At 40.8% G+C, this 25,256-nt stretch overlaps 1 protein-coding gene across 3 annotated transcripts in view; it reads right to left on the minus strand.

Moving 5' to 3' along the window:
• nkx2.1 (NK2 homeobox 1) overlaps positions 1 to 25,256 on the minus strand; it is a 66,498-nt gene that overhangs the window by 22,377 nt on the left and 18,865 nt on the right. For 2 of the 3 annotated variants that reach the window (XR_013579486.1, XR_013579485.1), the window contains exon 3: positions 23,225 to 23,489. Coding sequence is in view for 1 of the 3 variants with exons in the window: in XM_078562776.1 (XP_078418902.1) it covers positions 23,482 to 23,489 (8 nt within the window). In the remaining 2 variants the exon portion in view is untranslated. Of the gene's footprint in view, positions 1 to 23,098; positions 23,490 to 25,256 lie in introns of those variants that run through there. The other variant, XM_078562776.1, reaches the window with a different exon arrangement.

A 25,256-nucleotide genomic window follows, 5' to 3' on the forward strand; every position in this document is an offset into this window, starting at 1 on the left:
AAAGATCCCATAAGGCTATTTCGAAGAAAAGCATATGAGTTACTCTTGGTGTCCTGGCCAATATTTATCCCTCAATCAACATCACAGAAAACAGATTCTGGTCACTATCACATTGTTTGTGGGATCTTACTGGGCGCAAACTGGCTGTGGCGTTTCCCACATTTCCACTTCAAAAATATTTCATTGGCTGTATAGCTTTGGAACTTCTGGTGGTCCTGAAAGGCGCTATATAATTGCAAGTCTTTAAATTTTGGTATGGCTATGAGGTGGTTTTAAAATACCACCCACCAGGCTGGGACAGGAGGAATTGTAAACCACACACATGCTTACGGCTAGCTTCTTACCTCAATAAGTTAGACTCAATGACAGGAAATAAATAGAGGCAGATTTGACTGGCACTGCTCTGGGCTACATCGTATCAACTGGTTTCATTGTCACATCTTCAGAATGATTCCTTGGCTCTTACTCCAGACATCATGTCTAGCACAGAGAGACACCATAAACTGGATTGTAAAACAGACCATGGTTGGATGTTGGAGGGAAGATGCTGGGCAGTCTCAGAGCCTCGCTCTGCACATTCCTGCTCTCTCTTAATAATCAGCAAGCTTTGATAGGGTGGGGGGGAAGTTTCAGTAAAACCTCGGCCACTTTGGTCAGAGGTTGAAACATTGACCTCGAGCCAAGTTTTAATTTGATTTTAATTTAAATGATTGTAACGCAGGTTGGCCTGAAGCCACAACAGCAGCTCATGCTCTTTCACTGAGCGACAATGTTACGAGATTTTCCAGTGAGTGATGAGATCTCAGTAAAGTGCAACGCTTCTCAGGTCTCCTAGGTAACCGATGTGTTGTCAGTGCTGTTTTGCCTCAGTAAACTGTTGGCACCGGAGCAGGGCTCCAGTCTGCTATCTCCATCCCTGAACAAAATTATGCCAACAGACTGACATATCGATGTTCCGAGTGGATGTCTAGTCAGCTTCCCTCTCATACCTGCAGACACTCTCTCTCCCTCTCTCTCTATGTATAATTTGTCCTTGGTTTTTGCTTGTCCCGTCAGCAAGTTCCCTGTTTGCTTCCCTTGCGTTACAATATTTACCATCATTCAGACAAGAGGTGAACTTGGATTTCAACAAGGCAATTATTATTACAGGCTTTTTTTTTACAAGTGAAGAAGCGCTGATCAATTTGAATATTTTCTTGGCTTTGTCTTTCAGGTCCTAGGGGAATAAAGCTGAGCACAGGGTCCCACTAACTGTAAGTCCACCACTGGGTCAGGTGGAGCAGGAAAGTTTCCCTGAGGTGCCCCATGCAAACCTACATGATAATTAACCTCGCAACTCCTCATCTCTGACCCCATCACTCTCCCAACCCCCACACCCGCCCCCCACCCGTGCTCAACGCCAACACAACAAACCATGCTGTACGATATGTGACTGCAGTCTCTACCCCAAGCAACATGATCCTGAGTCAAGGCTTTTTTTGGGGTGTTCCCCACCTGGCAGAGAGCCAAGCGTATCAATCACACTGGTTTCCAGGTGGTGACCTTATTAAAAAAAAACACACTGTTGTGGAGATAAACTCCAAAGACAACTCCTCACCCCTGCTTGGAAATTCCTTCACAGTAATTATAGGTGCCAGTCTCTCTACAAAATTCATGGCATTTTGGTGAAACTGACCGACAAAAGCTGAAAGTCATCACTTTAAAATACGAAACTCTCACATGATAGCGTACAGCATTGCTTTTATACTGAACAACCCAAGATAGTGAGTAGCCTTGAAAGCACACCTGAGTCTCCACAGCAGATTTTCTTTCCTGGTCTTGAGACCTGTCACCCTTTAAAATAAGCCAGAGTTCCAACACTTTATGACTATCCAGTGTCCCTACTGGAAGCAGCACATCCATCTGTGATAAATCAAATGACAACAAGATCTGACTTTGCTGTGGCGCACCTGATGTTATTCCTACTCTAGGCTCACACACAAAGAAGATGCACTGGGATGAAGTATCAAAGGATTGTTTTGTACCCTAGCATGAGCCGCTATCTTCATGAGAAAAACATTTTTTTTTATTCCCTAAATAATATTCAGTGGTTACAGTAACACAGTGCATCAGGGTAACAATGTATGGTTTGAACTCATAACTTGACCAAGAGCTGCTGATTTTGTCTCCCCATCATGGACTGTTATTGATTCAATCAGCTGCTTGATCTGCTGCACTTCCAAAATTTCTTTCAATGAACTTCCAGCAAAAATATATGACACCAAGTTGATCTATTACAGTATTGCTCATGATAAAGTTTTTAAATGTATATTGTTACTACAGAGGAGTCACTTTCAATGGCCATTGCTTGTAATTGCCCTACGAAAGAAAAAAAATGCTTCTATATAGTATCTTTGACAACCTCAGGATGTCCAAAGCCATTGCAATCAATGAAGTAATTTTGAAGTCTCATCACTTTTATAATGTAGGAAACGTAACAGCAAAAATGCACACAATATGCTGCCACAAACAACAATGTGTTAACAACCAGATAATGAGAGAGAAATATTAACCAAGATTCCAGGTAAACTCTCCTTCCCTTCCTCAAAATAGTGCCATGGGATTGTTTGTATTCATCTGAGAGAGTAGGCAGGGCCTTGGCTTAACATCTCATCTAAAAGACAGTGCCTCTGACAGTGCAACAGTGGGAGTGTGAGCCTAGATTTTAGGCTAATAGTGTTCAAATTGCACATGGCCTAAGGTTTAGATAATCGCGTTCAAATTGCACATATCAAAACCCATTTATATTAATTCAGTGCATTTTCTGCTGGTGTTTGATCAATAGAAATTTGTTTCGTTGATTAGTTTTGTGCAGGAATCTCCATTCTTGTTCATTGGATGAGCTAGGCTGATCGATACTTTAAATACTGACCAGTAAACAGCTAGTTAAGCAGCTGCCTCACTCTCCTCCCAGTGTGCTGTTCTGAATGTTGATGCCTTTAGTGTTCATCCTGTTTTTGATTAATTCATTTTTTGGCTACAGCAGACATATTGAGCAGAACATCTAACAATTTAAACTGTTAAGTCATTGCTGCAATGATCATTTGGGTCACAGTGTATATGATGCACGACTCATATTTATGGATTTCCTGATATCCCATGGTTTGTCTGTGTTACAGACACATATTATTTTAAAAGAATAAATGGTTAAGTTTCCCCTTTGAATTAATTGTTTTATTTATGCCTCATATAATATATTTTAAGTGAATTAAGGATGTGGGCAATCAAGCAGTTCATCAAAAAGTGTTAAGAGAAAGAACAGCAACGTGTATGGCAGAGTAGGAACAGTTAACCAAGTTAGAGTTCCATACACTACTGCATGTAGGATAAGAAATAAAACAAATGAGTTACAATCTCAAATTCAGCTCAAAGGGTTCAATGTTGTGGCCATTACTGAGAGTTGCCTACAAGCTGGCATGATTTTGAGTTGAATATTCAGAAAGTACAAGGAAATTGGGAGAGGAGGGAGACTAGTAATATTGATAAACAACACAATTATAGCAGTAGGAAGAAGGGATTTTAGTAAGGATGATCAGGCAGAGGGGACACTATGGGGAGAGTTAAGGGACAACAAAAGAGACAAGGCCCTGGCAGGGGTTTTCGACAGACCTCCACAAAGTAGTGATGTAGTTGGGGATTTATAAATAGAAATCAAGACAACAGCAGCAAAAATAATGTGGTTATAATGGGAGATGTTAACTTTCACAGAACTGCTTAATAAAGGCAATTAGTTTCTAATGGCCACAATTTTGCGCTGTCTGAGTGGGCACACGGCGCATTCGAATGGTCGCAAACTGGAGCAGGATGATGTTGGGAGGACGTCCCGACATCATCGCACCGCCTTGCAATATTTTGGTTGGTGGGCACGTGCGCAAGTCGGAACTGAGCCCGCCGACATTTAAAGAGCCAATTAACCCCATTTAGAGACCAATTGACAGCGATTTTGAGTGGCCCATGTGCTTTAACGCTCGGTGCTTGGGCCAATCAGCCTTCACCTTCATGTTTTTCATTCATTCTGCATCAAGGAGGGATAAAAGGCCCAGAAGATGTTGGTAAGGTGAGCAGTTTTGCTGCGAGTTGTTTGGAGTTCGTGTAGAGATCATTTCTGGCACTTTTCTTGGTGTTTTGGATAACGCTCTGATTTTTGAGCATTTGCAGAGGCTCCCTGCAAAAGGTCCCCTTCAGTACAGAAACCTGTGGAACCATCTGGACAAGTGGAGATTGTGCATTCAGTTGGAGGGACCTCCTCAGAAGAGGAGGAGAGGGCCAGAAGAGAGAGGTACCGATGATATTCTGGAGACAGTAACAGCATTACAAATGAAGTGATAGGTCAAAAAATTTGAATTTCAAAGCTGCTCCATGAGGCTCTTGAGCACAGATTTCCTGTCTTCTGCGAGCTCCATTGAAGTCCTCCGCCCACACCCTTACTGGTCCCAGTGCCCGTCCTCTTCCCGCCCTCTTCTCGCCTCGCTGGCATTGCTGAGCCTGTCTCAAGACACATTTCATGTTGGCCAACAGTTAATTCGCCAGCCAGTGTGATACTAATGTCAGGAGTTGATCGCAGGCGGGAGTGGATTTCACACCCACGTCCAGACCCACTGATCGTGCTTGCCCGACGACCCTAAAATTCAGGCCGTAATATATTTGAGACAATTTTCCAAAACACTGGCTGAGACTTTGCAGTTATTACAATGGTGAAACCATTAGTGCTTGCCATCATTACTACTGTGAAACTGACAGCAAATTCTATTGTCCACACATGCACAGTTAAACGTGGAATCCAAATATTGCTGTCCGTAATTCCTTGCTCCTCTACAGAGAGCAATATTGATGTCCCTGCAGATGCAAATCAATTAGGAATCACTGAAGTCCCTTTTTATGTTGTAATGTCACTGTTAAAGAAAGTGCAAGTGCACGATGACGTCATCACACGTCATTTTACGCTCGTTCGGGTCAGGCACATGCCCACCCAACGAGCGAAAAATTCTGGCCACAGTCTCCCTGGTACCATTTATGCCCTGATCTTTATTTTCTGTAAAATTTATAAAACATTAACGATATTCAATGCTTTTTACTTTCTGGTTTACTTCTTAGATGATCAGCCCAGATCATATTGAATGGCGATGCTGGCTTGAGGGGCTGAATGGGTTACGTCTGCACCTATTCCTTATGTTCTTGCGGTTTGAAGAGAATTCTTCAGTGTGATTGTCAGCTTACCCTGCTTGATGACCTCAAAATTTGTTGTTGCCTAGAGGTATCCTTGACTTGAGGTCAGATTCAAAATAACATTGTGGAAAGGTGAAATCCTCACCACAGAGATCGCTAGATCTTGGCAGGCAACTTTCTTCAAGGACGGCGATGAATATTCTCACTTCACCGCAGATCACAAAATCCAGGCTAATATGTTTTAGAACTGATAAGGGGTAAGACCATATTAGATTTAACGTTGAATAATGCATCAGAATTAGTTAGCCGTAAGGAATCTTCTTGTAAAAAATGATCATAATATGATTAAATTTGAAATTATATTTGAGAAGGAAAATGGAGAGTCTCAAACTAAAGTTTTAGATTTAAGTAAGTCACACTCTGAAGTAATGAGCAATGAATTGACCACAATAATCTGATCTGCACTGTTACCAGGTAAAACTATAGATGAAACGGTTAGAAGAATTCAAATAAGTATTTGAGACTATACAAAACCAGTACATACCTCTAAAAAAGCAAAGACTCCATTTGTATAGTTAAACAACCATGGCCAATAAATGACATAAGACACAGTGACAAACTAAAAGAATAGGCTTACATAAATGCAAGCAAATGTAGATGAAGACCTATAAAAGGGATACAAAGATGTGCAAAAATGGAGTATGGAAAACAACTTGTAAGGCATATCGAAGCTAACAGCAAAAAGTTTTACAAATGTAACAAATGTACTAAAAGAATGGTTAAAGATCAGTGGACATATTAAAGACAAATACAAATAAAGTTTTAATGGATAATAAGGAAATTTTATACTTGTTAAATTAATTATTTTTAATCCATTTTCTTGGTTGAGAAACAGAACAAATTGGTAGTGGCAGAAGGGTACCTAATAATAAATCAGTCAGGGAGCTTAGTGGATTTAATATAAGCTTCAAAAAAGGTAATGGAAAAAGTAACAGGTCTGATCAAAGAGATCAGCTTATACATGTCCAAATGCTGAGTCACTCTATCTCTGACGACAATGTATTGATTTGTGAACAGTAGGTCATGTCTAACTAATCTAGTTGAATTTTTTTGAGGTGGTCACAAGCATGGTGAATAAGGGATTGTCCATGGATATTGTCTATATGGACTTAAAGGCATTCAATAAGGTTCAGCATGAGATGATTAGCAAAAATTAAAGGCATGGAATTGGTGGTAACCTTGTGACATGGGTTGGTAATTGGTTGGGTGTCAGAATAGGGATAGAGGGAACATTCTCTGATTGACAGGATGAGAAAATGAGACAGGATGTGATATTCCCCAAGTTTTCAGATGGCACTAAGAAGCCTAGAAGATTATGTAGGTGGGAGTTGAAGATTATATAGGAATATAGATAGACTATATGGTTGGAATAAACTATGGCAAATGGGGTTCAACACTGGTACTTCCCGGTCAATGGGCAAAATTTTCCTTGCTCCTGGAGCAGTAAGCTTAGAGATTAAGACAGGCCAGAAAGTAACAGGGAACCTCATTGGGATGGCTCCCCAAAGCATTCCCACCACTGTGGAAGTTTCCCTAAGTAGAGGTAATTTAGGTGGTCCAACTGGCCCTCACCACCTGGTGAGTTCACCAGTTCATAGAGGTGGTCTCTCTGCAGCAGGCTGGGGGGAGCCATCGGACCTGGAGGCTCCATGCTCAAAGATGGAGCTGCAGGCAGGAAAGACAGCACCATGGGCCCACCGAGCCATCTCAAGGGGTTTTCCCCTCTGCTGAGGAGCCTGCCTATCTGAATACTTATTTTAAGCTTATCTCTCAGAGGGCACCTTCATGTTGAGTCACCCTTTTGATCTCCTACTTGCCTCAGCAGCATTCCTTCCGGCGGGACTGCCAAGGCTTCAGAGCTGATGGTCCTGTGATTGGATTGGGAGCTCAGAGGTGGACAATTAGGATGCCACCTCCGGGAAAAATCTTGTGCCGGTACTGATGCCAGAAAGTGTGTTTGCGAAACCCCCATATGGTTCCAACGTTGGGATCCCAGGATGTATAGGAAAATTCAGCCCATTCACATAGGAGCTGGGAAAGACAAATTGGAATATTTTCATAATAGTTAGAGACCAAGAGCAGTGGAGAAGTAAATGGATGTGAGTGTCCATTTGCATAGATTATGAAAACCTAGTGCACAGATACAAAATGTAATCAAAAAGACTAATCAACAAGGCTAACAGAATGTTGATCTTAATTTCAAAAGGTTTGGAATACAAAAGTAAGGAAATGATGATTCTGTTCAGAGTTGGGAGTACAGTGTTTAGGAAAGATATATTGGCCTTGGAGCCATAAAGGAAGTCTGGAACTCTCTTCCCCAGAAGGCATGGATGCTGCATCAATACAAATTTTCAAGGCTGAGATCAATAGGTTTTGTTAGGTAAGGGAATATGATTGGAATAAGCTAGGGATAGGAAGCAATGGCAATTGAATGGAATTGAGGCACAGATCAGCCATGATAAAATTGAATACTGAAACTGGCTTAAAGACTGTTCCAATTACTTCTTGTAGCCCAAGAAAAATCATTTTATATCACTCTGTGGTGTTATTTTATCAATGTAATTCATTGCTCATGTCATGTTTCAGTATATTTTTAAAATCCACAAAAGGCTACAAAAAATGGCCACCCGAGGATCACATGACTTCTCTTATGGATTGAAACACTCCCCTGTCTCAAGGGCGAACTAAAGGGATCTTTCATACTGATGTTGACTCAATGTTTTTTTCTGAAACTAATTCAGAAGGGTAATTTCAAATTGATGGGTCATTCAGGTGCAAGGACACTAATGGGGGGGACCTTCTCCCCGTCGAGTGGGCTGGGCGGGAGAGGGCAGGGACGGGCGTGCAGCTGATCGCCACCCACAACCGGCTGCGCGTCACCATTTTACATGGGCAGGCCAATTAAAGCCCGCGCACCCAGAAGCGCTCAGCGTTACCTACGCAGGCAAAGGGGAGGAGGGAGAGTCAGGGCCTGTGCTCTTTCGCGCGCAGAAATCTCCTTGAGGCACAGAGCTGCCTCAGGGAGATTAATTTAAGTGTGAAAAATGGAAAAAAATAATTAAAAAGTTATTCAAACATGTCCCATCATGTGACATTGTCAAATGAGATGGGACATGTTCATCAATTTACATAAACCATTTTATTAAATTAATAAAGCCTTCATGAAACCTCATCTCACCCGTGGATGAGGTTCCATGAAAAATGCGAAGGCCGCCAAGGCTCTTTGTCTGCCTGGCAACTTAAGGTTGGATGGGCAGCCCTTACAAGTGTCTCAATTAGCTGATTAATGGCCCTAATAGGCCTTTGACAGTTTGCCGGGTGAGCAGCCAACTCTGGTGCATGCCCGCCGAACTGAAGATCAGAATGACACGCAGTGATCTCGGGACACATGCCCGACATCACCGTGTGTCATTTTATGCGTCAGCGTGCGGGGCCCACCCCCACACTCCGACCAGAAGATTCAGGCCTAGATGTCTCAAAACCTCAAGGCGTTAAAGTCATCACACAAGATGTATAATCGACCTAGACACTCACCTTATTTGGAAAAGGGCTTTGCACTAGGAACAAATCATATGATTAGACAGCCATTTATGTTGCTTGCTTTTAAAATAGCAAGAAGCTGTTCTGGACAGCTGGATTCCATCAGACAGCCATTGAACCCATTATACATCAACTAAGCAGTCACGGTAATAAACAGCCATTCCTTGACTGTAGGAGGGCTGACCCCAACCTGTTCAAACTTCAAGTTCACCTGAGAACCAACCTCCTGGAAAGTTGACTACAAGATGCTTCGCAGATTACGGAAAATCCTCTGCTTTACTAGCCCTTCATTTCAATCAACTCATCTGTGAAACTACAGGCCTGCTATGAAAGAGACTGAAACAATCATAAATTGTAATTTTTTTTTTCTCATCTGTATCTAATCTTTGTGTGATAGTGGGGCTGGGTCAAGTGAATGAGACATCCCATTTAAACCTCACTGGGACAAGTGTGTGATGATGAATAACCTTATTTTTAAAAAATCACAAAAAGCTTGCTGCTGGAATTATTTAAATTGCGACAATTACTCTGATGGTAAAAAAACACATAACCCTCATATATAAAACACACAATGAACACAGCCAGTAAGCAAATACATACTGTCTGTGACAAATTGGATGCTGCAATGTACGTTCAAATCCATTGCAAACAAGCCAAGTCTGATTTTAAAAGAATTGAAAGTGAAGAGGAAAAGCAGCATCAAGCCAAAATTATTGAAACAAGAAACAAAAGGGATTACATCACTAAGCTTCGTTAGTACTAACAATAGAAAATAAAATGGTGATGTCGGTGTGAAAGCATTTCTGCAAGAGGAGGACTTAACTTGGCAAAAATTAGTGTCCCTAAACTAGAACAGCTAAAAGCCAATGCTAAACAGGTAGTACTTAATGTCCGCCATAAAGTACAGAGACCCAAGATACTAAAGATGCTGTCTGAACAGCTCGGCCTCAGTCCAAATTCGGAACAGGCAGAAGATACTGAATCTGAAACAGATCAGATTACCTTAGCCAAAATTCACCCAGAAGAGTAGAGGAAGAGTCAGAGTTTCAAGCAAGAAAGGAAAAGGAGGAGAGAGAAGCCCAGGAGGAACAGGAGGCACGTGAATTCCAAGAGAGGCAGGAGGGGTGTGCTTTCCAGTTCAAAATGCTTGAAAGGGAATTACAAGGGCAGAAAGTTCAGGAACCAAAACAGATTACAGCAGCTAGGGAGAACCTGACTTTACCTTGTGGTAATTTAAATGCTCTTATCCCAGAGGCAAATTTTGATTTGCTAAGTAATTCCCAATGTGTCCCCAAGTTTGAAGAGGAGGATATGGAAACTTTCTTCACAGATTTGAAAAATTAGTAGCTCAGTTACAATGGCTAACAGAGTTTTGGATGCTCCTGATACAAGGTCAGCTGGTAGGAAAGAACCATGAGGTTTATTCCACATTGCCTGCTGACAGCTCTACCAGTTATGATCAAACAAAGGCTCATATTTTCAGTGCCTATGAACTTGTACCAGAGGCATTCCATCAACAAATCTCATGAAAAACCCACACAGATCTTCTTGGAATGTGGAGAACTAAACAGATAACATTTGATGGGTGGAGCCGAACCTTAAAGAATAACCCCCCGCTACAAATGGTTAAGAGAAATAATGCTGGTAGAGGAGTTTAAAAACTGTCTCCCATACAGAGTCAATACTCACATAGAGGAACAAAGGGTTTCCAAAGTCAGAGACACAGCTATCATGCTCGATAACTATGATTTAACCCATAAACCTCGAAACAAAAACAAACTTGAAACTGGTAACTCTTATTAGGGAGAGACAGGAAGGAGGTAGATGGAACAAAAATAGACTCCAGAGGAAAGGAGAGTAGGGAAGACAGGCAGATCAATCCCCAACTTTAAAAAGAAAGAGCCTGGAAAGCAAATCAGCAGGACTTACCCGGTTTGCGACCAGTGCAGCTAGTCTGGAGACATAAAAGAAAAATGTTAATTTGCCAAGAAACCAACAGGGGAGCTGCAGTGAGAACTGTGTCAATAGTTTTAAAAGCACCAAGCCCAGACTCAAATGGGATGGGGATAGGACAAGTTGCCTACCAATGCTTCTTATACAAAGGGACAATGATTTCTTTTGAATCACAAGCTCCAAGAAAAGAAATAACTATTTTCAGAGATACAAACACTGCTTGTAATGAAGGCTGCTGAGTTGCCATCCTCAAACAGGACAAACACTACAGTGCTATTAAAGGGGCATGCTGGCACATGCATGGACATGCATGGCATCAGACAGACATTGAACCCACTACACGTCAACTAAGCAGCCACGGTAATAAACAACCATTCCTTGAAAGTGGAAGGACTGTCCCCAACCTGTTCAAACTTCAAGTTCACCTGAGACCCAATGCCCTGGAAAGTTGAATACAAGATGCTTCGCAGATTACTGAAAATCCTATGCTTTACTAGACCTTCATTTCAATCAAATCATCTACGAAACTACAGGCCTGCTATGAAAGATACTGAAACAATCATAAATTGTAACTGTATTTTTGTCTCATCTGTATCTAATCTTTGTGTGTGATAGTGGGGCTGGGTCAAACGAGTAAAAAACCATGTTTAAACCTCTGGGACAAGTGCACGATTGTAAATAACCTTCTTTATTTTAAAAAATTCACAAAATGCTTGCTGCTGGAATTAGTTATATTTGGACAATCAGTCTGATGGTAAGAAAACACACATGCCTCACAAAAAAAAACACTGATCATGGGCAGTAAGCAAACATATAAATACTGTCCAGGACATGATAATCTCATGGTTAACAAGGACCAATAAGCAGCAGTTAGAATTATAGGAAGTTTACAGCACAGAATGAGGCCACTTGGATCATCGTGTCTGCGCTGGCCGAAAAACAAGCCACCCAGTCTAATCCCACTTTCCAGCACTTCGTCTATAGCCCTGCAATTTACAGCACTTGAGGTGCAAATCTAGACACCTTTTAAACTGGTAGAGGGTTTATGCCTCTATTACCCTTTCAGGCACTGAGTCCCAGATCCCCACAAACCAACGGGTGAAAATGTTTTCCCTCATCTCCCCTCTAATCTTTCTACCAATCACTTTAAATCTATGCCCCCTAGTCACTGCAGTCACTAGCTGCAATGTTCCAGTCCTAGCAACATTCTTGTAAATATCCTCTGTACCCTCTCTAATGCAATTATATCCTTTCTGTAATGAAGTGACCAGAACTGCACAAAGTACTCAAGCTATGGCCTGACTAATGTTTTATATTGTTCCAGCATAACTTCCCTGCTCTTATATTCTATACCTCGGCTAATAAATGAAAGGATTCCATATGCCTTCTTAATGACCTTATCAAACTGTCCTGCTATCTTCAGGGATCTGTGGACATTCACTCCAAGGTCTCTCACTTCTTCTACATCTCTCATCCTCCCATTTATTCTGTAATCCTTTGCTTACTCAGTTACCACAGATCAATCATGGATTCAGTTTTGTTTGCAGGGACAGATCAGAATGCTCAAAAAATGAGAAGCAACTATGAAAATTCCAATGGAATTACTCTGTCAGGAATGGAATCCATGGATTTGCATTTGTCCAGATCCACAGCAATCAAACACAGAATATGAACACAATTGCAACTAATGAGGTTAATAGAGACACAAGTACAACAGCTACATGATCACTAGGTACTAACGGGGTTACTAGAAAATGTCACTAAGTTAGAAAAGGTACACGGTCACTCTCCATGAAATTAATGAAAAGAGGCATACAATATTGTTTTTATGTTATCCTATCTGATAGCCTGTGGCATTGCTAATGAATAGTCTGGAAATTAGAGCACAGTGTACTTCCTGGGAGTGGCAATCAGCGTCGGATTGCCACTCCGTGCCCAATTGCCTGCCTCAAATTTTTTTCAATGCAATCTTGCCTCACCTCCTTCCTCGGGCCCGGCGACATCCAGGAAGTGCAGCGCATCCCCGGGGCCAAGCACAAACTGCAGAAGAGTCGAAGTGAAGGGGACTCCATTGTTATGGCATCAGCTGCCGTAAAACAGGTAAGTTTATAGGTCCATTGAAATTTAAAGATCCTTGAAAGGCCATGGAGGAGGTAAGTGGATAGGATTTGGGGGGTGGGGGGGATCGGAGGTCGGGAGGGTGTTGGAAGGTTTTTGGAGATCAGGAGGGGTCGGGTCCAAGGTTGGGGGGTACGGAGTTAAGGCGGGTTCCCGGGAGGGGGTGGTGGGGGGGCATCAGGCCTCAGTGGGACGGGGGGAGGATGTCAGGCCTTGGGAGGGATATCAGCCTGGGGGTGGGTGAGGCCTCAGCATGGGGGTCAGGCCTTGGGGGTGGGGTCGGGCCTCAGAAGGGTGGGGGTTGGGCCTCGGTGGGGTTCAGTCCACAGGTCGGATTGGGCCTTGGGAGGTGGGGTGGGGGGAGAGTGTCGGGTCTTGCGGGGAAGGGGGAGGCGGGGGCGGTTGGAATTTGGGTCAGGTCAGGTTGGGCCTGCCGGGGAGTTGGGGGGGCGGTGGTTGGTGGGGTGTGGGCAGAGAGAGTCGGGCCTCAGGTCAGGTTGGGCATGACGGATGGGAAGGTGTTGGACTTCGTGGGGGCGGGCGAAGGTGTCAGGCCTTGGTGTGGGGGGACTGTTTGGCCTTCATGGGGGCAGGGTACGAGCCAGCAGGGGGATGTGGTGGAGGATAGGATGTCGATCCTTGGGAGCGTGGAGGGCTTCGGGGGGGGGTTAGAGGTAGGGCATCAGAGGTAGGGCATCAGGCCATGGTGGGGGAATGTAGAAGGGAGAGGTTGTGTCCGGTCAGGTCTGCAGGGGGTGGAGGTGAGAGTTGAGCCCACCATGGCTGAGAGGGAGTAGAGTCCCATGCGGGTTGGGGGACTCACTTGCAGGTGGGGGGAATCCCATGGGATGGATAGTCAGGGGGTGGTGGGAGACTCCTGGGGGGTTGGGGAGTCCCGTGGGGGATAGGGGAGTAGTCGGGGGGATGGGGGGTCAAACCTGTGGGGTTAGTCCCATGGGGGTCGGTGTGTACAATAGTTACCCAGAAGTTGGAAAAGGTTTTAATCCTTCTAACTTTATCTGGGTAACTATTGATGTAACCCAGTTGGAACCATCCGAGTTTGTAATTTATATCACATTTTTGGATGGTTCCCAGCACAGGACAATTGCCCATGGAAGTTTGCACTTCTGGGCAATTGCCATGCAACCTTACCTGTGAACTTCTGAAGGGGATTCCCCACACATCTTTGGGGTACCTCCCCCTGCCTCCCCCCCATATGACACTGGGGAGCTCGGATGTTATGGCCATATGATTGAGAAATACTGTACTATACTGTGGGCCTGGAGGAATAGTAAGTAAAACATATCAGGACGATGCCAGATTGGCCTATGGAGCATAATTTTCCTGTCCAGTACTGCGTTAAACATGAGGAGAAAGTGGCCACCTTAATCTGCTTTTTGACTTACAGTTGATTTACAGTTTAACACTGGCGCCTTCTGTGAAATGTAGCAATGCCACCATCAGCTGACCCTCAATTCTAAGATGACGTCTGCTCAGGGTTGCATGTTTTAGACATGGGTCTTCATGTGACTGAACAAGCCAATTCTTGACCTACATATCTTTGAGCACATGGGAGAGGATGTTCCATGAGGTAGTGGAATCTGGAAGTGCAGGATTTACTTGCTTTTCTTTCCTTCTCTTCTGCCGCTCTTCTCTGCCTCGTCGTTAAGATGTTGTGACTCAAGGCATGATGCAGCTTGATGGACAAGTTATATGAACACGATATAGTACATCAGTGTCACAAGTCCACTCAGGGTTCTCTTCATTTGGGAAAGACCCAAGTACACAATGGAACATGAGGAAACTCGATCTCCACAGAGATGCATTTTTTTTTTACATATTCTTGGTTATTTCAGTCAATCCTAATGCTTTTATGATAATGGATTTAGTATGTCTCTATATACATGTGATACATGTACAAAAGACCTTCAATACATAAAAAGATCCAATATAATCATAATTTTATAATTTATCATTTGAGGATTATAGTTGCATTTCTGTTACAAGGCCGGAATTTATTGCATATCCCTGGTTGTCCCTGAAAAGATGGTGGTTAGCTCCCTCCTTTAATTGCTGCAACCCATGAGGTGAAGGTGCTTCTACAGTGTCGTTAGCAAGGAAGCTTCTTGAAGGCATTTTTAACATGCAGTGGCTGACTTTATAAATAATTCTAGTTCTTTTTTTTTACAGAATTGTTTAATTTTAAATGTATATTACTTTATAGATATTGCTTATAATTACTTATATTTTCAGTTAGGCCAGAAAGCAGCATGGTGACCAAAATTAACTTAAACATGAGCCATACGGTCAGCTTTGTCCAGAAATGATGTTACCAATCTCGTACCCTCAGAAAAAAATGAGAATTTCATTTTTTGATTTCTGAGCAGGATTCTCGATGTTGAGTTTAAGCTCCGTGAGGCTACATGAATGATGCAGTGTGTTTATTTAACAGTGGTTATTTTAGACAATCCTGGTGTTTTTATGACAATGGATTTAGCATGTCACTATATACATGTGATACATTGTACAAAAGACCTTCAATACATAAAAAGATCCAATATAGTCATAATTTTATAACTTATCATTTAAGGATTATAGTTGCATTTCTGCAGAAAATTAAAAAACAAATGCATGATTAGATGAAATTGAAAAATACTGACAGTGTTGCATAAGTGACATATTATTTCTGAACCAGTTTTTATTGACTCTTGAAATCAGGTGATGTATGCAAATGTGTAGAAAAATGGCAGCATATTAAACTTCTCCATCATGTTATTTATAATCAATAATCCGCAGAGTTCCCAACACATGCTTTGATTTATACTCCATGTGTGCATGTCTACCTCTCTGTGCCATCTCTCATTATAACTTACTCTACAGCAAGAAAACTTTAACCATTATTTTCTATGACTGTACAATGTGCACAACAATCAGCCTGCATTAATACAGAACCTCTCAACTGCAATATGATTAGCATTGCAGCACGGCAATTGCATGTCAGTTTGTCTTTGAATTTATCTCATCTGTTGCAATGATGACATCATAAAATACAATGTAGATTGCTAATCATAATAGATGGTCACAGCAAGTTGCCAAGCAACAGTTCAATTGAATGGCTCTTTTGACAGTGCCAAAGTCACTTAACTCTCATCATATTATATGAACTATTAAATTATAGCCTTATTACTCACTCCAATCATTCATAATTCTATACTTTTCAAAGTTCACTTTTGACTTTTATGCCATTATGTAGCAAGCTCACTGAGTGCATTGGAGACAATGTGACATCTTTTAAAAAATAGTAAAAGTGACAGTTTTGGAGAAACTGCCTAATGCTAAAAGCCTTCAGCTCCCCTATCATAGTGCAACAATTCTAGCCCTCATTCCTCTCAACCGCCATTCTACACGCTGGAGTAGAATTTATGTCACAATTTTTGTTTTATTCATGTACAGGATGTGAGCTTCACTGGCTAGGCCAGCATTTATTGCCCACTCCTAATTTAAATACCCAATTTTGACTTGTTTTTGAAATTAGGTTGACAGAAAATTAAACTTTTACTTTAATTGCTATAATACTTTTGGCTAGATGAAATATAAAAAAAACCTATGAATCTATAGAATACAACATAAAGGCAGGGTAAAATTTTTTTATCTCAAACCTAATGTTATGAATGTTGCTTACTCTATGGGGAGAATTTTCCCCCCTGTCCATCAGGACAGTCTTAATGGATGTATATAAAATTTCAAAGGCCATGGAGAAATTAGAGGTAGGAATTTCAGTTTAGTGCAGAAGTTGAGTATTCGGGTTTACTGTTTAAAGTTATGCATACCAAAGTAAACATAGGTGTTCCAACAGAAAACCTTCAAAAGTTTAAAACACGATTAGGGGAATTCCTATCATTAAATAAGAATCAGAAATATTAATTTTAGAATCATGGTAGGGAAATGATGGGAGGATCGGAGGATTGGAAGAGTTGGCTAGATGAGGCTACTGTCTTCCCCCTTCCAAAATATTACTATGTTATTATGTTACATATTTAAGGCCTCATTACAGAAACACAAAAATGTAGAAAAGGATTATCAAAGGTAACAAAATAATTTATGGAAGATTGAAAAGTACAGTTTCTTTATGCCTGGCTCTAAAATAATGTTTTCTATATCCAGTCAATCTTTTTATAATGAAGTGCTTTGGCCCAAGTAGTGTATATTTATAACTGGGTCTTCTAGTTCCACCTAAATAACTTCATTAAATCACTCTTACAATCAATTCTTAAAAACATTATTTGGAATATCCCCTGTTATTTTCCCATGGAGTAGAATAAAATGGCGATGTGTAAGTGGGTAGGGTGGGTGAGTGAGTGAGGTGGCTAGGTGGGTAAGTGGGTGATTGAGTAGGCGGGTCTGGGGGGTAGTCGAGTCTGATCATAGGTGGGTAGGCGGCTGTTCAGGGGATAGTCGGATGCGGACGTAGTCAGGTCTGACCTGCAGGGGTAGTCAGGTGGTCAGGGAGGGGGCTAGTTGTGGGGAGGTATTTAGGTGGTCAAGGGAGGTTATCGGCTCTGGACGGGAGAGATTGTCGGGTAGTCAGTGGGGTCAGTCGGGTGGGGGGAGTAACCAGGCCTGGTCAGGGAGTTAGTTGGGTCATCGGGACAGTAGCCAGGGGATACCCAAGTGGCCAGGGGGTAGTCGGGTGGTCAGGGAGGTAGTCGGTTGCTTGGCAGGGTGGAGGGGGCATTGGTTGTGATGCTCAGTTGAGTTGCACAGCTGTTAGACCAGGTATTAAACTGTGTAACATTTCAAGGGTAAGTATCCATTTTCTCTACCTGACTTATTCTAAACGCCATCCTTGTGCGTGAGATATTTGGATCTTCTCACTTTCATTCCAAAATCATGTATAGATGGAAAGAAATTGCTGTGCCTGACCAACTAGCTTTATTTGGAATAGAACTCTGGAAATAAATCAAACTTTCTAAATTCACAGCTGCATGATTCAAAATTCAATGGTTTTTAACGGCCAGTTAACAACCAGCCAGCATGAAAGGTGCGCTGAAAGGCTCAGCGCTGCCAGTGTGGGGGTGGGAGGAAGGCATGCGCTGAAGTCAGCGCGGGGACAGGGAAGCACGGGATGAAAGCTCCCTGAAGGCAGAGAAATGTTTCAGGAAGCTAAAGAATTTAAATTCAATAAAAACAGATTTTAAAATTAGGAATAAATGCCCACGCATGAGAATGAGTCACCTAAACATATGGGCCAGGATCTTTAGGTCAGCGAGCGGGGGCAGGGCCTGAACTCCTGACATTACCCTGACCCATTTCAATTTTCAGGTCGGCGGGGGCGCAGCTGAATCAGCTGTGCGCCTGCCAACCTGTCAACGGCCTATTGAGGCCATTTAAAAAGTAATTGAGATAATTAATGTCCAAACATTTTTATATCTTTTTAAATTAATCTCAGAAACCTCATCCTGCCCTTGGATGAGGTTTCCTGAAAAACGCCGCCTGGCTGATTCGCCTGCCTGCCAACTGTAATGTTGGACAGGCAGTGAGAAACCCCAGTTAATTGCGCCATTAATGGGCTTAATAGCCCTCTTAATTGTCGGTGGGTGCGCTGCCAACTCTTGGGCGCCCGCCGACCGAAATATCGTGCAAGTATGCAATGACGTCAGGACGTTCACCCAACGTCATCGGGCGTTATTTCATGCTCGAGCCTGTCGGGCGCACGCCCGTCCGCCAAGTGAAAAATTCTGCGCACTTTGTTCAAACGTTTCTTTTGGTTGGTGTCTGTAAATAAACTGAAGATTTAATACATCTCCATAGCTTTAATGGGCTGCTATACTGTCACCTGCAGCCTTTTTATTGATAATAGAGCAATGGTCAATAATAAAAGAAAGACAAGGGTCAAGTTGGAAGGTCCTTGAGAGGAAAATTAAAATAAAAAAGATGTTCAAACGATAGAAAGAAATCAGCAAATGTCTAAACCTGCCAGTGGCCAAGTCTGCAGCATAAAGCCAAAGCACAATTAGTCATACACCTACAGTAATTTCCTGGTGCCATACAAAATCTTGTCTAAAATCAGAAATTGCTATTTCTAAACATTTATTCCAGCAAATGCTGGCTAATTGCTGCAATGGTCATTACATAATGAATAATTTTCACTCAGAAAAAGAAAGAAGGGAACATTTTCTCTTTTTATTCCGCCGTGAAGCTCTATTCAGTGAATGTTGAATGCACAGCGTTTCACTGAAACATTTATTATGCTGAGAGGTCAAGTATTACACAGCATCTTGTATTACGCTTTGCATGCTAAGTATTTCACTTCGCCAATTGACCCTTCGGCGTACTTTGCTATACAACTGGCTAAAATGCAGGACAATTAGCAATACTTTTGTTACCAGTTAACAATCAGAACTGTCAAGGCAAGTGATTGCATTTACAGTACTTTTTCACGAAATTGCTGATTGACACATTCAGCCAGCTCAAAACTACATGGCACCAACAGGTATAAGGAGCTTCCTACGAATAATCTTTGAATGTTCATAAAAATTAAACATGGCTGAATAATGTTTAAGTTAAAAGACTAACTGTACATTTTAGCTAATTACACACATTAAGAAAAGTGAAGTGATATGCTTTGAAAGCATATGGCAGTTTTACTTGTAATTTTCATTTGCTGTGGTTTTATAGAATTAAACATTTTAATTTTTTTTAACTGAAGATTTTATTAAAAGGACAATATTTTCTGGTGGGATGTTTTAAACTAAGCACTACATGAACGTATGTATATCATGCAAAGCATTTAAGCTAAAAAAATTCTGTAGACACTTGTTAACTAACGTTTTTGTATAGCTCTGAAAAGCTATGAGCTCAGGATTTGCCAAATGCTCTGTTGCCCATTAGCAGGCCAGGTGATCTCCCAGCTATCCATTTGTTAGGAGAAATTATTTTATCACAATATCCTCGACCTTGTAGTGGTGATGCATTATTGTCAACTGTAAAAACATGTTATGATACTGTGCTCTATGTTAACTAGGCTAATTAAAATTAAAATAGTTTGCATGATGCTCAAAGATAAACTCCATGCAAACTCTGGTGTTGGTTCTCTCAGTTACTCATGAAAGACATAATGAACATTAAATATAAATCCCATGGTTTTAAACATTGTGAATGGTGAATGGGTCAAATAAATAGTAATTTTAAATGTACATATGTACAATAATGAAACATTTTTGTTATGTATAAAAAATTAGCTATTTCCAATTAGATAGAGATTCAGGAATGGGTAGAAGACCTCAATGCAGACACAACAATTTTTTTTCTACATCTGACTTAATTTAAACAATAAAAGGAGACAGCATCACTCTCTTAGCATTGCACCCTCAATACAAGTAGCATTTGAATGTAAATGAATAATTCTGTTAATTGAAAATAAATTCCAAAACCAAATCACTTTGAGCCACATACATTGTATTCATTTTTATTAACTGATTAACTTGAATCATAAGTTTACATTAAGAATCACCTTTTCCTACCAATTATACATTTCATTATATTTAAATATTAAATATCACTGCTCACATTCTGCATTCTGTTGCATCTGGTTGATGTGCTGGGTACTTTAACTTTTTGGTCATCCACTAAAACACCACAAGTGAATGGTGAAAAATGTAGTAGTATAAAACATTTTCCAGTAAACTCAAGTCATTTTTCTCCATATGAAAGTATACTAAAAATTACAGCAATTCCAGTAATATAACTTAATTACCATTAGACTAACATTCTTGATAAATGACTATGCTTGTGGTGAACTGGCACTCAATTAACATGAATCAACTACATTAAACTGAAAAAGTCATTAAGATCAGTGTGACTGCATACCCAAGTTATAATTCTGAATTATTATTGCTGATGGTAGGATTTTTAAAAAGTCATCTTGTAACTGTTAAAGGTATGTTAAAAACATTAGACCCTCTGATGTTCAAGTTTTACTTTTCTCTGAATTCAGACCTAAAAAAAATACGGTAGCTTGCTGTGCTTTTCCAGATCAGAAGTTCATAATCAGAAAATAAAGCTCTAATTAACAAAAAAAAATTAGAAGGAACAAATAAAATACAACAATTTCCAAAACTAAAAAGTGATAGTTACTAAACTTCTCCTGCCCTGAATAATTCATTTTACAAGTGTAGATTCTCATTCCTTCAAAAAGTAAATTGAAATTGGAAATATTTTTTGAAAAATGTATTTGTCTGTCTCTTTAAACTCCTAGCCTTCATCCCACCTTCATTTTCCAATCTTTACTTAATTTTCTGGACATTATTTAAATCTAATTTATATTTTCTGCTTTATACTTCATGCTTCAGACTCTGCATATCTCAGTGAGGATTCTTCAATCTGCCTGGTTGATGCTTGCCCTGTTCACACATCTCACAAATCCCCTGGAGAGGGCACTGCACTGGAAAAAGGGCTGCCTTACAGTAAATCTCCACTGACAAGTCTACAAAATGTCTGTGACAACCGTCAGCAAGGTGAACGGCAAGCGCTGTTCCTTCAAGGCTGACAGCACTATCTGAATCAATATCAAGGCTGTTTTGATTATGCAAAATTTGAGTCTACATTTAAGATATGCACTCATATTGGCTGAAACATAGATTCGTCTATCCAGGACCACTAGCAATAAATATATTCAGTATAATTTTGTCTCTATGAATTTAAATTCAAGTGTCAGAACATGTTTTTTAAAATATTGTTCCTTTGCTCTTTGTATGGTACTGTACTCCAGACTATTTAATTCTTACATTGTTTCTTTAGCTCATATTTCATTTTATTATTGCCAGGCCATCTCTTTATTAACATTTATTCTACAACTTTTGAGGAACCCATTCATTTAAAAGCAGCCAATGCAAAACTACCAATCAATACCAAAACAATCAAATGATTGATCTTTTTCTCCCAAATCCTTTGAGTTTTAATGTTACTTGCCTACCACAACATAACTTAAAAATTTAATTTAGAATAAACATAAAAAGTTCAACAATAGAGAAAAATAATAAAAATATCAATCAACTAACTCATTCTGAAATCTGCCCCTCTCATCGGTAAAAACCCAACTTACTCTAACCGAACCCTCATTAGCACCTGTTTCTATATCTATGGCCAGGATTTTACGGCCCCACCGCGGTGTGTCTCTCCCCCCCCCCCCCCACCCCCCCGGTGAGCCACTTAAATCTCAATTCAGTTCGGCAGGACCGTAACATCCTGCTGGGCGGGAGGGGCCGTAAAATCTTGGCCTATAACATTTTAATGTCTGCTTAAAGTGTTAACTTAATAAATTTAGTGTGATCAAGGGACCTTTGTGAATCAATCAAAAATGGAATTGTGTTGGCTCTTACATACGAGCATAAGAATTAGCAGCAGAAGTAGGCCATTCGGCCCCTTGAGCCTGCTCCATCATTCAATAATATCATGGTTGATCTGTTTGTGTAAAGCTCACATACACCAGGAGCCCAGGGGTGGACTTTACTGAATTCTATGATGAAACTATCTCTCCCTTGTCTGAATGGGTTATTTGGACAAGAAAAACTTGCCCAGGAATCTTTCTTCAGTGACTTTTAGCTGGGGAATGCATAATCCTACTGAACAGCAACTCCCAAAAGGCTTCATCTCATCAAAAAAGAGAAATTATAACAGCAGAAATGTGTTAATTGTTGAAATGATGAAAGTGGCTCTCTTTGATGTTGAGATTTGAAGGTTTTGATTCGGGAGGAACACCAAAGAAGATTGGTACCATTTGAGACTGAAGAATACTCTGTAGTAAAAGTGCATGGACCCAGCCAAATGGAAGGAAAGCAAAAGTGTATGTAATGATCATTTTTTTGAAACCCATCAACCATGATGCAAGCCTAAGATGTGACTATTTTTTGTGCCAAATTTATATGCCATACTTTCCCTCAAGATTGAGGTGGCAGCCAAGGAACAGAAACTTAATTCTGAGGCATACGGTCAAAGTGCTCCTCTGCTGTTAGTGTGGTTTCTCAGTGTGATCAGTAATCTTGGTTGCAGAAGATAGCTCTGTTCTGTTAAGAGCCAACCACTCAACGCTTCTTCTTCATATAACGCAGGCATGATAGAATGCCACACAATGAACACATCACTGCTGCAGCCTGAGCAATAGCTACTTGTGTGCATAATGATCTTTCTTGATCAGATGGGATTAACATGAAGAATCCTGATACACACAAGGTGCCACCTATGATGCCTTGCACTTGATGGAACCCTACTATGTGCAGTGAAAACTGTGTATCCTGTGCAGATTATATCACTTTTCCACAGGAAGTGTGATGAGAGTGATACCACTTACCATTTATTTGATATGTGAACGCACTGCAGGCTGTGTGATGTGCCGTTGACTCCTGGATGGCTTGAAATGATATAACAGCATACAAGCTTCATGCTGTGGTAATCTTCAATTCTATGGAAATAACCAACCCTGAGCTAGATGTTGTCTTCAGGCCACTGTGCAGGTGTGGTGAAGGCTGACCTCCTCTGACAGGCATTTTCTCCCTCAAAATCCTCTACAAAAAATACTACCTTAGACGGGCAGATAAAAGTCCATGATTACCCATCTGAAAAAAATCATTTAGACAATAGATTAAAATCACAGTTACTCCAGTGACCAAGGGACAACTGAACATTGAATATGCTATAAAATCATACCTGCAAACTCATTAAACAATTTTGTGTTTCTTCAAAACAAGATAGTGTGCACCATAACAATAATATAATGAACAATAGTTGCAATTACTGTGTCTGCACCTTTTTTAAGTGCTCACCAACTAATTTAAGGCATTCAAAAAGTACATGTCAAGCTATTTTGTGAACAATTTCATTTGTTGATAGAGTGTAGGGAGTTAACAAAAGTGACAATCAAATGCTCGAAGCTCTGGTACAAGAACCTAGTAGAACTGGAAGTAAATGGCATGCATGAAGAAATCAACTAAGGTAAGTTAAATTATTAATATGAATGAGGAAGTGGGAGAGACTATATCAAAGAGGGAGAGACTGTAATCAAGAAAACAGGCTGATCAACATTCTTCCCTCAACCAACAATGCCACAAACAGATTACCTGGTCATTCATTTCACTACTGTTTGTGCACTGTTTTTCTACATAGCACTTGAAAATAAATCACTTGAGTATGAGTGCTTATGGATGTCCTAAGAGGTTTAGCATGTGCAATATGAATGCAAAATCTTTCTTCCTCTCAATGTTTTGCTATCAGACAGATCAATGGACAGGTTAAGGGGATTTCTGCATCATAGGGAACAGATGTAGTAATCAAGGATCATGCTGGTGGTACTCACGATGATGCATATCCAGGTCATCAAACTTTGCAATTTACAGCAGATATCCATTAAGAATGCAGGAATAGGCAACCTGAGGTCATGGAAGCTTCAGGGTCTAGTGATCTACAGGCTGCGAATTCAGACCCCATAATTAAATATGTCTGATAATTTATGGGTGAGCACCAGGTAAAATAAATGTAAAGTTCCCAGATTGTCATAAAAACCCGACTGATTCAATAATGTCCTTCACCTCTACCCAGCCCATCCTTCAGGTAACTCCAATCCAACACAGCATGGTAAACTCAATGTCCTGTGAGCAAAGAACACAGGCCAAGAGTTTCACTTCTGGCTGCAACTGATGACCTATATACAAATTACGACCATTTTGAAAAGTGTTTTCTCTTCCCCAGATTTCCGGTCAAACTTATTTGAATATCGGAGTATGCAAATCTGCCATGAACCAGCGCAATTGAGCAGCATTTTAAAAGCTTCACTTTAAAAATATACCTTGATATATTTAAGAGTTGATGTTACTTGTTACTTGGTGCAATTTCATTAACATAATTGAAAATGGATTCCTCACAAAAAAATAAGCATTTTTAATCCCAGTGTCACTCCACCACCTTTGAGTAACACAATTTTAAATCAATGAAAATGGTTTTCAAAATTGTGCAGAACCATTTTCTGGTTACATTGGGATACTGCTACCTTGTATAATTTTTAAAAAAACATTTTTTTTTGCCAATTTCGGGCAAAGGGAAATTCTGTCCCACATTTTTAAAGTCAGAACAGCACAGGTCCAGAGCTGTGACTCGACAACACCTGGAGATCTCTTGCTATAACGTGCTCAGTAGGCTGGCAATGAAACCCTGCTAACCGACACATTTAACCTGTCACAAGTAGATCACTGAAAAGTAGTGGTAGACTGGGTGGCTGATAACTCTTTACGCAAGATCTGCTCATTTCAAAATCAGTGTGGCTTATAATACGCTGAGCATGTAGGATTTCCAGCACCAGTAGCTTATATTTATTGCATTTTTTTTTTGTA

The sequence above is a fragment of the Cetorhinus maximus genome, chromosome 18 (assembly GCF_964194155.1).
Source record: "Cetorhinus maximus chromosome 18, sCetMax3.hap1.1, whole genome shotgun sequence".
Classification (NCBI taxonomy): domain Eukaryota; kingdom Metazoa; phylum Chordata; class Chondrichthyes; order Lamniformes; family Cetorhinidae; genus Cetorhinus; species Cetorhinus maximus.